Source organism: Priapulus caudatus, unplaced genomic scaffold (genome assembly GCF_000485595.1).
Source record: "Priapulus caudatus unplaced genomic scaffold, Priapulus_caudatus-5.0.1 Scaffold77, whole genome shotgun sequence".
NCBI classification, from domain to species: Eukaryota; Metazoa; Priapulida; class Priapulimorpha; order Priapulimorphida; family Priapulidae; genus Priapulus; species Priapulus caudatus.
This window is the reverse complement of record NW_014577138.1, coordinates 270104-283929: the sequence shown is the minus strand read 5'-3', so window position 1 is coordinate 283929 and position 13826 is coordinate 270104. Positions and strand designations below refer to the sequence as shown.

Here is a 13826-nt window from a genome sequence, read left to right as displayed (position 1 = left end):
GAGGGCTTTGATTAGCTAAACTCTGAGAGCTTCCCCGGACCCCTGCCAGGGGCTCTGCCCCTGGACAGGGGCACTAAGGCGGGCCCCTGGGGCCGGATTCATCAACGTTGCGCAAAGTGTATTGCGTACACAGAGTTTCTACGAAGTACGTACGCAAAGCTCGTAGGTGCGATTCATCAACGCAGCGTAGCACCTGCGTACGCAAATTTTGATGAATTCCGGCGTAAATCCACTACGCCATCGTAGCTGCTGGCTGTTGAGGGGCGTGCCTAGCATAAACCAATCACACTGTGCGACACATACCATAGGAACCAAACTGACGCCTCTCTTGTTCCCCCATCATGGCCCTTCATCGTGGGCCCTTCATGGCTGCCACGGAGTGGCTGTTGGCCTCTAGTGTAAACCATATGGCTCTAGCTGTCTGCAGGAGTGCTGGGGGATGTGATAGTTGTCCTCATTTTCGTTTGTATGATTGTGTTCAACACTCGATAAAAGCAACGACACGTACGCGTGCGTGCGTGCGTGTGCACGTACACGTGCGTGCGTGTGCACGTACACGTGCGTGCGTGTGCACGTACACGTGCGTGCGTGTGCACGTACACGTGCGTGCTTGCGTACGTACACGGGCGTGCGTGCGTGCGTGTGTACGTACACGTGCGTGCTTGTGTGCACGTACAAGTGCGTGCGTGTGCACGTACAAGTGCGTGCGTGTGCACGTACAAGTGCGCACGGCGTGTGCACGTACAAGTGTGCACGGCGTGTGCACGTACACGGCTAACTACGAACTCGCTTATAACGAAAACAATGCCAAGCTATGACAATCTGAGCGGGTCTAATTTCAAAAATTTTCGGGGGGAGAGCCCCCCAGACCCCCCCTTCGCGTGCTCCTGTACACGCCCCTGGTTTCGCCCCCCCCTAACAAAATACCCTGGCGCCGCCCCTGTATACGCTGCTTGCAGTTGTGATGCGGCGATAACAGTTACTCGAAATAAGTGCTAATTAAGTGTTTTAAGTAGGTGCGTGCTAATTTCTGTGTCGCATGGGTGCTATATTCTCGGAGCTTACGACGTGCTAGGGCGTGTGTCACATCTGTCAATGCTCAGGCTCTCGTTCGACAACCGGTTTGCAAACAGAGACTACACTTGCATGTAAATCTGTGGCATCGATAGCATGTAAAGACTCACAACACACATTACAATATATTATAAACTATTGAAAGATTAGAGTAAAACATATAACATTTTGATATTCTTTCTATCCGACAGGCAGGCGAAACGGAGCCTAAAGTAGATCCCAGGCGCGCGTTTTAGCAGATGAATTGAGAGAGATTGGCAAGTCTGCCTGTGTCAGTCTGATTGTGGATGTGTGTACAGGACGGGCACGAGCTTGTATTCGCGTGAATAGTGTGCCTATATAGGCACTATCGTTTGTAGTAAAGTTAGGTGCATTTATCTGAAACAACCTCCGCGACATCGCTGCTACAATATACAGCGCACACAGCGCTACATTATGTTTTTATAGGGTTTAAATACACCGCAAGTCCTTCGCTAAATTTACCGATCCCCTGCAAAGGTGTCGCTAAAGTTGTTCGCTAAATAACGAATAAAACTTTAGCGAACGGAGCTTTGTGAAACACGCGCGGACGTGTTCTTAGCTATTTACGGATAAACTTTGAAAATAGCGAAGGAAAAATAGCAAACGAACGTTAGTGAAACGCGCCCTAGAGAGGGAGAGAGAGAGAACGAAATAGAGGGAGCGAGAGAGAGAGAGAGAGAGAGAGATAGAGTGAGGTGGTATGAAAGGAATTGAGAAACTGAATCGCTTACACAACGACCAACCTACTTTCAAACCCAACTTCTGAGAGCAATTTACTCTTACATACTGCACAAGATAGTTGTTGCACACCTAGGCACGGAACACGCCAGATACTATGGCTGCAGCGTTTATAGGGTGGCGGTTTCTCAACACCACCAACACCGAAGCAGAAACTTGAAGGAGCAATTCCACTGAAATGCTTAAAATAGCATTCTCAGTAAAAGGGCAAATGTGAGCTCCTATGAGTGCTTAATGCGAGTATTTATGAGTATTCGCATGAGTACGATTTTCCTATAGACTATATATACGTAATGATCATAAGCCGCGCATTACACACAATACCTTGAATCTATACGTTATAGTAGCGATGTTTCGTGATATTACTTTATGTCAGATTAACTCTTGTAGGCCCGACATGCAGACGTGTGTAGACTGTATGGTATATGACAATCTGAATCTGTATGTCTCTACAGGTATATCTCACGTGGACAATTTTTTACCACCATATACCTTCCATGTAACACCTGCAGCTATGCGCAGATGACATTTAAAAAAATACAATTAATTGCTATGCCGAAAATAGAATTGTACAGCGAAAATCAGAGCTTCTCTAGCTGTTGGCAAATTTTCTGTAAGAATTATCACATTGCCGACGGTATACTGGGGAGAAGATGGAAACGCACGACTGAGTGATAAAATGATCATGCCAGCAACTTAGCGAGCTAATAACGGTTTTGTTCAGTGGAAGATGAAGCTGAAAGCATTTAATTATCTGTTCCTCACAATGTGGGCCTCCTTCTGTAAATTGCTAACCGAATCTGACTCTGTAAATCTAACGAAAGGTTTCACAAAACCAAGTACCTTTAACACATATCATAGTAATGCTAAAATGACGCGTAGCTACACGATAAACATATAAAAGTTTTACATTGAACATATGTATCTAATAGAAGAGCGTACACGTCTTCATGATTTTTCTTAACTCTATAATGAACGGAAATATCAAGAACCGTCTACTACAGTAATGTAACACAATCTACCGTAACATACACTAGGGTTCGACTAGATAAAACTTTACCGCTGTCGCCTACATTGATCATTACTGCCGATCACAACAAACAACACGAAAACCACTTTGTCTGTAATTCATATATACATTTCGCTCAACACCTAGCAAAAGCTATTCTTAAATCGGATAAAACGATTGGAAAAACCGAATGTTCAGCAAAACGTCTATAAATTGCTGAATAATTCAACAATACATCTAAGTAAATGTTAATAGTCGTCATACAATCGAAAAAACAGCCAATAATGATGTCCTTCACAAATGACAGCTCAGTGCTCAAAATTGAGCAGGTAGTTCTTCAGCAAAGTCGGTAGAGGGAGTTGGCTGACCCGTGGTACCAGCCTATATCGTAGAGCCTCATAGATGGCAATTCGTGCATTCTGCTTTAAGGTCCTGGGTGTTGTTGACAGCTCATGCAGCACAATCGTCAGCTCCTGGTTGGTCGGAATGAGAGCCGTCTGTGCGTTCAATATTCGCAGGCTGTTCCACAGCTCCCTGTGTGACATTGCGTAGAAGTACAGGTACAGCAGCTTGAGGTACGCGTGACCACATAGAAGGTGGTCATTCCTTGCCAGAATTTGCACATAGTAGTACAACACCTGTCCCGAAGACTTCTTCAGAAACACTGAGCTCTGTGAGTGGCATATCATTGGCTCTGTCGTCGAGATGTCGATGTTTGGATCAGAGCCGAATCGCAGCAGTGTCGCAGTTAGTTGGTAAACATACACGAGGTCGTCAGGCGTCAGCGCATTATGGACCATGTCCATCAAGGACAGGAGTGCATGCTGTGTGCGCTTTGAGAAGCGCAGGTTTGGATCGAGACCATGCATCAGTAGAAGTTCTAGCATGTCATTGATGAATTTGAATGATCGGTCCTTAGCCAGTGGCACAGTCGTGTTATGAATGATGTCGCTTGCAACAAAGATCAGAATGTTGAGTGTTGTGAACTGCCCATTCTGTGCAATGTTAGCATCTGCGCCATGCTTGCACAAGACCTCTACACAACTACTAAAACCACTTTCCTGGTCAAGCTCAAGCAAGTCTACTGTCATTAGACTCCGAAACAGAATCAACAGTGGTGTCATTCCATCCTGATCCAATAAGTTAGTGTTCATGTATCGATATGAGGTTAATATGGTACTCAACACCTGGTAAAGCATTTCATACGAACACCATTCGAAATTTGATGGGCACATCGGATGGTCCACATGCTGGAGACCCGAAATAATCTCTGTAGTGGCAAGATGTAAAGCCGTGAACCCATTATTGTCTTGAATATTGGGATTGGCCCCTTTGGCAAGCAGCAGCGTCACTGAGTCGATTAGAGTGCTCACGAAAAGTGAAGCCGTAATCTCATAGTTGGGAAAGCGACCTTCAAGAGAGTCATCCTTGTGAGCGCTGAAGATCAGCTGTAGCAGTAGGTGCAGCGGTGTGTTGCCATCCTTGTCCATCAGGTTCACGTTCTCGGCGGCTCCGTGTGCGAGCAGCAGGTGCAGCGTGCGATAGATGTTGAAGAAGTTGCGTGTGCTCGTGAAGACAAGGTGCAGCGACGTCTGGTTGTGGCTCGTGATCGCAGCAGTGTCGGCACCATGGCCGACAAGCACACTGACATAGCGCGGGCCATGCTCAATCGCACGGTGTAGCGGTGAGCGGTCGGCCAGCATAAGGTCAAGGTCACCATGTCGCCGCTTCGCTAGCAATTTCATACTGCTTAGTGAACCCATCTCGCAGGCGAGATGCAGCAGAGGTTTCTGCGCTTGCCACTTCAGCCAGTGGTTGTCCTCATGCGCAAGCAGCATGCTGATGACGTCTGGGCGGTCACTTTCAATCGCGTGATAAATCGGCAGCTGCGCATTCGTCTCGCACTGATAATGTCTTGACTCACGTCCGAACATGTCTTTCTCCTTTAGAACAGGCATGTGTGGATTCGGGTAGCACATGCCGTACACCTGGTCGATACGGGCATTATGTGCGAGTAGCAGCTCGACTACGTCCACAACACCGGACTTACATGCTACGGACAGCGGCAGGCTGCAATCCCCGGCATTTGGATTGCAGTTGTGGTTCAGTAGTAGCCTGACAAGTGGAAGGTTGTTGTGCATGGCTGCCTCCTGAAGGATGTTGTAACCTCGTGGACTCTTGAAAAATAGTAAGTCATCACCCGGCACGCTGTCTGAGAGTATGTGCTCCAAAATGCGCGTGTGTTGTTCACCACTTTTAACAGCTTGAAAGAGGGCACCGATTGCCTCTTGTGTCCTGTTAGACACTCTGTATGGGATGAGGATCCTCAAGGGAAAGTACTGACGTGCTGTTAAATACCAGGTGTAGCCATAGTTATAAATGCGCAGACTCCAACTTTCGTGTCCTGCTGCCATTGCTATCAAGTTGGTGTGCCAATAGTCATTACCCTATAGCCTATTATAAATAAAATGTAGTTGTACGTAAGAAAGAAAAACATAATTGAATTTGCACACATGCTAATACAATATACACACAGATAACTTAAATTCCATAAAATTATCAAATTTCATTGCACAACATTGAAATTTCTACAGCATGATACCCATAACATGATAACTTGATAAACATAGAACCAGTATAAATGAAGCAATTTAGATTGACCTTAGAACATCTTGGTTGCACGTGGTGTTTTATAGATACAATCAAGAGCGGATAATACCTAGAGTGTACAACGGAAAAACGGGAAAATAGTGCTATTTCACGACTACATTATTCTACTTTGCCTGCGAGTCTAGAATAATTTCATGGTATTGCATTAAGCAGAATTCTTTGCTCTCTAAAACAAGGACAACAGCTTTGTCAATACGATACTCCTAGGCGCGAGATATCGGCTCCTAAACCTCCCCTCCCACATGCCAAACGCCACCTCGAATCCACTTCTGCCACCATCCTACACGCGGGTAAGCATTTTGGCTATCGTTTCCGCTCACCATCTTGGAGCGCTGATAATTGATGTCATATGCCCAAATTTGGTACTGTTACTACACTGAGTAACTGAGCTGCGTTGTAAAAACTTGATGGAGCCGGCTCCATCATGACGGGCATTAGCCGTGCTAGGAAAGATAATGGAAGATAAGGGCATAGGCGATGCCCCCGAATGTCACCTATGATAACCGAAGCACCGTCCATTCATAAATTTATCACGGAAATAACCGAACTTTCACGACTCAACGCTTAGCCGCGTGTAGGATGGTGGCAGAAGTGGATACGAGGGGGCGTTTGGCATGTGGGAGGGGAGGTTTAGGAGCCGATATCTCCGCCTAGGAGTATCGTATTGACAAGCGGTTGTCTGTTTTAGAGAGCAAAGAATCTGCTTTAATGCAATACCATGAAATTATTCTAGACTCGCAGGCAAAGTAGAATAATGTAGTCGTGAAATAGCACTATTTTCCCGTTTTTCCGTTGTACACTCTAGGTATTATCCGCTCTTGATACAATAATGTAACCCAACAAGAGTAGGGTTACAGCGCCAACACCGTTTTTGTGTGGAGCCACCCCGAGTGATTCAAAACGGGAGGGGGGGGGGTTATGATGTGTTCTTGGGGACTACGTACTTACTCAATCCAGAGCATTACACCCCACTACAATAACGGCTCTGAAGCGTTTATATACGGTTTCAAAAGATCGATGTGAAGAGCGGCGATTTATCCAACCGCCATTTCTGTTGCCCAAAGTTAGCCGAGCGCTATGCGCATTGGAAAAGCTTGCATCACAGGTCAACAGAAATAGCGGTTGGATAAATCGCCGCTCCTCCCATCGATCTTTTGAAACAGTATATAAATGCTTCAGAGACGTTATTGTGGTGGGTCGTAATGCTCGGGATTGAGTAAAAAGATTCGTGTTCAGAATAAAACATGAATAAAAGTACGTAGTCCCCAAGAACACATCATAACCCCCCCCCCCCCGTTTTGAATCATTCAGGACGGCTCCACGCAAAAACGGTGTTGTCGTTGTAACCCTACTCCTGTTGGGTTAGATTGATCTAGGTAGGTGTTTTGGTGTCCGGTCAACTCGGCCCACCTCCAAACTCGCCCCCACATTTGGGCGAGTTGATGCGTCTGTAGATCGGTGAGCTCGGCTCGTGGGATAAGTTCACCCTCCTGGAGATCGGTGAGCTCGCCTCGCCGGCTAACTCGTGAGATGTTTCACACGCCCCACCTCTAATATCTCGCGAACGATCCGAGTTACATTTCTAAAATTCTAGATACATATAAACACATGTCTTCGCTATGGTTTCTGTGAATTTTGAGTTTATTGAAGGACGAATAGTTGAATTAATTACCAAAAATATACGCATGGTATCGTCATAGGCTAATTCTATATATCGCTCTACATTTCCCAGCTAGTTTAGGATGATAGGAGAAATTTCACAGCTAGTTTAGACTGGTAGCAGAAATTTCCCAGCTAGTTTATACATTATCCAGCTAGTTTAGACTTGTAGGAGAAATTTCCCAGCTAGTGTATACATTATCCACCTAGTTTAGACTAGTATATCAGCATGACAGCATCAGCCTCAGCATCAGCAAGGCAGCCAGCATCAGCATAGCAGTCAACCTTCAAGGCTTCATCCTACATTTTCATTGTCAAAATATACTTCTTGTGTTTCTATTTGCTAGATTCTAAACCAACCGCACTGGCACTGTAAATAAGTATTATTCATTGGACGAAATATTCACTTGATCCATTAACATTAACCCTATTAAACTTGTTCTTTTGTAAATTCATATTCAACTCGAATTGGGATAATGCACTTCTACTAATTAAGCATGTTTATACGCCGAGTAAAAGAAATGTTACGTGTTCAGTGTTTATTATGGAAGCCATCCCCTTCAAAAATCATTTTCAAACATTTCAAATACACAATTTTAAATCAATTTTAAATATTTCAAATTAATTAATAAAAATACAAATTACTTTATATTGTTCGAGAAATTTAAATTCAAAATTTAAAATCAATTAACAGAATAACAAATCAATTTATTAACTTGCAAATTAATTCACAACTATCCAAAATAATTGCCTGATATACAAATTCCTTCACATGATTGTAAAAATTCATTTTCTAAATGTACAATTTATTTTCAAAACAACAAACCAATTTACTAACTTGCAATTTAATTGAGAACATGTTACATAAACTCACAAATGTTCAAATCTTGCTTCATCACCCTAACAATTATGTTTTAAATTAATTTACAGAATAACAAATCAGTTCACTAAGTTTGAAATTTATTTATTACTGTTGGTTTCAGAATTATTACGTAACAAACGACAAATGTATAGCTTAAATTACAAATTAATCATACAACTTTCAAAACATATATAAACGTTTACAATCAAAGAGCTCATTTAACAATCAATTTATGTATCTTCCAATCTATAGAATTCCAAATAATAATTATAATAAAATTCCAATAATAACTCGAGCTCTCCTCCCTCATGCAGAGAGAGGGCGAAGTGATAGAAAGCTTTATCTGTCGCCAGAAAGCCAAGGCACAATCGTGCGAATTCACGGACAATTCAATTCGCGACGAAATGACCCACATTCCAGCGCAAAACCCTTATCGCCAAGGGAAACGACTTGAAGTTGGAGGATGCCGTCAAGTCTGCACAGCACTACCAATCGACGATGCAAAACTCCTCCTCCTTCAGCGCAGGTGTTAAAGTGGACGCCATTCAACACCCATCACGACACCACGATAAATGCAGATACTGTGGGATCAAGCACGTGACCAAAAAATGCCCAGCGTATGGGAAACAGTGCAGCAAATGTGGAAAGGCGAACCACTTTGCAGTCGTTTGTATGCGAAAGGATGGAAAACACCACAAGACGTCCGCCACGAAGCAGCAGGGAAATCCGTTGCAACGACCCCGCTCGAGCAGCAGAGGCCGGAATGTAGACGCGATCAACTCCTATCAAGGCGCGACGTCACTCAACTGTGGCGAAGTAATCGTAGTTGGAGACATTGACGCAAACGAGAGACAGTCGATTATGGCGAAGCTGAATGTGAGGCCACCTGGTGTCCGAGGGAAGGTCACCCTCACGGTGAAAGCGGACACAGGTGCAAATGGGAACATTCTTCCATTGCGATGTCTGAAGCAGATGTTTCCCAAGGTTGACGACCGTAAATCAGTCTTAAGAAGCAGCAAAGTGAGGCTGACTGCCGTGAACAGTACAGCATTTCACAGATGGGAGTTATTGATATTCCTATACAGTTTGAAACCTCTAAATGGCACGATTCGAGGTTCTGTGTGCGACACAGAAGGCCCTGAAATTCTCTCATGTGGGGCCACAGAGAAGTTAGGCATCATTCAGGTTGTGGAAAGCAACAACATTTCTGCGACAAATTGTGAAAGCCTGCCGACTTCCCCCCACGACCCTGTCCATACTAAACCCGCACCAACCCCTCCCATCCCAGACCGCGATATGCTTCAGCGGTTGTATCCAAAGTGCTTCAAGGGTATTCAAGATCCCAAGAAATGTGATGAAATACAGAGGCGCCCACCCCAGAAAACGTCAAGGATTTGCAAAGTTTCCTGGAGTTGTGCAGCATTTACCACCGTTCATTCCTCACCTATCCGAGAAGACTGATGTGTTGCGGCAGCTCCTCAAGGATATGGGACGCAGAGCAGCAAGCGGCATTCGTCACCCTCAAAGACGCAGTGCACGAAGACCTGAAGCTGAGGTTTTTCAACCCACAAAAGCCTGTGGAGGTCGAAGTAGATGCGTCTTCCGTCGGACTAGGAGCAGCGCTGATACAAGACAAGAAGCCCATAGCGTTTGCCTCGAAAGCTCTGGTGCAGCGGAAACGCGATATGCAAACATAGAACGTGAGCTCCTCGCAGTTGTGTATGGTTTGGAAGGGTTCCATACATACGTATACGGAAAGCCACTAACCTGTACAGCGATCACAAGCCGCTGGAGAACATACAGATGAAAACGCAGCTCAGTGAAGCACTACAGAGGCTACAGAGGATGCTACTACGTATCCAGCCATATGTTGTCACGATAACGTGGAGACCAGGCCCCAAAGTGATGTATGCTGACTACCTGTCAAGGATATGTCCGTCACAAGGCCCCGAGATTGAGCTAGAACGCACAATTCACCTCGTTCAGATTACGAATAATCAGCTAAGCAAGCCACATGAAGCCACAACGAGCGACGCTGGGCTCTCGGCTCTGAGAGAACAGGTGATGATTGGATGGCCAGCGGAAGCAAGGCTGATGCTGAAACTAATACGTAGTTACTGGTCGATGAGAGATTACATCTCAGTCGAGGATGGAGTCCTATACACAGTCAACAGGATCATAATTCCAGCCTCGATGCAGCCAGAATTCCTGGAACGCATACATGCAGGACACCAAGGCATCACCAAGTCACAGCTACGCGCCAAAGAGTCTGTGTACTGGCTAAACATGTCGGACATCGAGAAGTCGTGCAATGACTGCCTCACGTGACTGCAAAACAGTCAGAGCCCATGCAGCCGCACGACATGCCATCCCAGCCCTGGGACACACTGTCGAGTGACCTGTTCGAACTCGACGGACACATGTACGCTCTCGTCACTAACCAGTTCAGCAAGATGCCGTTCGTCCGAGGTTTGACCATGCAGACAAGCACAGAGGTCATCAAATTCTGTAAGGACCTCTTCTCGGTGCACGGCGTTCAGAAACGGCTCATCACGGACAATGGGCCGCAGCACAGCTGTGCCAAGTTCCTTAATTTTGCAATGAACTGGGAGTTTTAGCACATCACAAGCAGCCCCCGATACGCTCAAAGCAATGGCGTCATTGTGAGAATGGTCGGCATTGTCAAACATGTCCTGAAGAAAGTGAAGCAGAGCGGCACGAACCCAAAGCTAGCGTTATTGTGCCTGCGCACAACACCTCTCGATGCAGGCTTGCCGAGCCCTGCCGAAATCTTATACAACAGAAAGGTTCGCTCCAACCTTCCTGTTAAGAATGACACTACAGTGACTGACACACTAGTATTCGAGAGGCTGTTAGCAAAGAAACAAGCGAGCAGAGAGAGATACGACACACATGCCGGAGCAGAACTGCCAGGTCTGTTACCAGGCATGAAAGTCATGGTTAAAGAGCCAAGGAAGTCACAGTGGGAACCAGCGACCATAATGTAGGTGTGCGACGAGCCACGATCGTACATGGTGCAGTACCCGAATGGAAGCGTGGTTAGGAGGTGTAATGTTTAATATTATCTCAAGGAGACAAACAACGCATCACACTAATGGTTGCTGCGAACAAGAACCACTTTAATGACCCCTATCGGGAAAACGTAAGACTACTCAGTTGTGCACTGAATATCACATCTCTCCCCTTCTTATTAGATTGACAACCAATGTCTAATATAATGGAATAATAAACACTAAATGAAAGTTAAACAAAGTCCTTTAACTTATGTTTAAAAACCTATTAACGGGATAATTGCTTATTGTTGACGAAACTGAAAGTAGCACGATTGATGTCCAAAATACAACTGGATTGAACATATTAGGTAAAATTAAACAATATAATTAAGTGAGTTTTTCCTGACAAATTTTCACTCTGATTAATGTCCACTTGTAAACGGATCAAACAGTATAGTCCTGCAGATATGCGGGCCGCCTGGCTCTGCGCTGAGGTCTAACTGGAGCAGGCTGATTCTCAACCGGAGCTGGATCATTATGAGCAACTGGATCTACAATGTCCACTTCGTCATAGTCCAGATCACGAACGAGTCGTTTATTATTGTTGGTCCCTGACCCCTTTACCTTCTCCCCAAGAATTTTTTTGAAGAAGGACGTGTTCCGCGTTATACGATGTCCATCACACTCTGCTGTCACCTTTGTGATGTGCTCCCGCAGAGACGAGGAAGAAGAAGAAGAAGACTCAGGCTGCAGTTCATACCAGCCATTTTATTCGCTACGCATGTAGCCATGCTCTACTCACGTAGACATGGTAACGTGTGGTAGACTGTAACACATAGAAATTACACGCTTTAAATTCACACTCAAACACAATAATGAAATCAAGTTATACGTTACACAGCAACGCGACTACACAGGTATCACAGATACTCTGCTAACAAATGACAACTTTGCATACACATTAAATCTCCATTCTCCCCCTAATTCATCCGATACAACCTTTAGATATTCTGATATATATCAGCAGGGGTATTCTGCGGTCTACGGCAACCTTCCACTACACGTAACACACATCTGCGTCCCACGGCAACATTCCGATATATATTACCAGGGGTATTCTGATATACACAAACATTCCGACATATATTAGCTTGGGTATTCTGATATCACTGCTACAAACAATTTACACGAAACATCCAATTTACTTACAAAACGCTGAAGCCTTTCCTCAGATACGTCACGGACCTCACATCAAATTACATCAACGGATACGGGTACCAATTTCCCGGGCTGCAACGAATACACGACTCTACATCAGACTATATCCAGACTACCTAAACTCAACGGCTACATACAATGCATTAACAATTTACATCAACAAACAATCATAATATGGCATACGTACGTATCTTACCTAGAAAATTCACACAACGCCAACGCAAGATAACGACAAAACTAACATACGACTGGCACAATTTTACCATTGAAAATACCAAACACAAAAAATCACAGTAATAGGTTTGGGACTGTAAGGAGGTGTCAGCTTGTTGATTTTCTTCTGTCTCACAAGTACAGTGTCTCCCACGTGTAGATTGGAGTCCTTCGCTCTCCGTTTAGAGTCTGAGTAAGATTTCATCCTTGATTTGGCAGCCCTATCTCTCGATCTGATTTCACTGTTGATTTTGTCCGGGGTGCCCTTTCCATCATCGACTGATGGGAGCTTGATGTGAATGTCACGTCCGAACATAACTGTTGCTGGTGGGACTCCTGTTGTGGAGTGTGGTGTAGCACGATAATTTCTTAGGTATTTGAATAGTTCTTGTTTCCATGATGTATGTTCACCCGCGGCGGTTCTGGTCACCTTTCCTAAGTTCCGCATAAACCTCTCAACCTCCCCGTTGGCCTGTGGCCACAAAGGAGTTACACGATGGTGTTTTATACCGAGATATTTAGTGAAGTCTGCAAAGTCTTAACTGTTGAAGGGAGGGCCGTTATCGGACCTCAACCTTACTGGGGTTCCGAACTGAGAAAACACTCTGTCAAGGACAGGAATGACAGTCGTAGCAGTGAGTGAGTGTATGATCTCAACCACTGGATACCTGAAGAAATCATCTATCAGAACCATAAGATGTTCTCCTGATGGTAGCTCACCATAGAAGTCAACGCTGACAGAATGCCATGGATAATCCGGTAAGTCTGTCATTTGTAGAGGGACCATAGTCTGGGGTGTTGTGATATTACTCTGGCATGCTATGCATCTTTCTATTTGGTCCGCCATTAGCTTGTCCACATTTGGGAACCACACCTTCGCTCTGAGCAATTGCTTAGATTTAACTAGTCCCTGGTGGCATTCGTGAGAAAGCTCTATTGCTCTCTGTCGCAATAACTGTGGGAGAACTATGCGTCGTCCTCTGAGGACTAGGCTTTGGTCCGCTGTAACCGATAGCTCCCCTCTGACCTTTTGGTATTGTGAATCTCTTGTGACCACCGATTTGATCTGATGGCCTTTATGACATCTTGCATTTCGTTATCACAAGCAGTTTCTGCTCTGATCCCATCAAGGGTCAATGCAATAGGAGTGCTTGCCTGTGCCAGGAAGTTAATGTACTCTTCACCAATTCTCTCTGCACGGCTGCATGATGCACTGTTCTCAGGATGTCGGCTTGTAAAGTCTGCTGGGTTATCCTTGCTTGGACGGTATTGTAGCATCATATCATACTCAGGGCCCTAGCTAGGATTTTTTTTTCTGTAGCCAAACAATTAGCCAGAATCAATTTTC

General features: G+C 44.9%; 2 protein-coding genes across 4 annotated transcripts in view; one reads left to right on the top strand and one right to left on the bottom strand.

Annotated features, from left to right (window-relative positions):
- Positions 1–1837: 1837 nt before the first annotated feature.
- LOC106821567 (ankyrin-3-like) overlaps positions 1838–13826 on the bottom strand; it is a 48670-nt gene continuing 36681 nt past the window's right edge. For all 3 annotated transcript variants that reach the window (XM_014826436.1, XM_014826437.1, XM_014826438.1), the window contains exon 2: positions 1838–5296. In XM_014826436.1, the coding sequence (XP_014681922.1) occupies positions 3151–5256 (2106 nt within the window). In that variant the 5' untranslated portion in view covers positions 5257–5296 and the 3' untranslated portion in view covers positions 1838–3150. The remainder of the gene's footprint in view (positions 5297–13826) is intronic.
- Positions 9837–10361, top strand: LOC106821547. The gene has a single exon (XM_014826415.1). It carries the CDS (start codon positions 9837–9839, stop codon positions 10359–10361), a length of 525 nt encoding a protein of 174 aa, XP_014681901.1.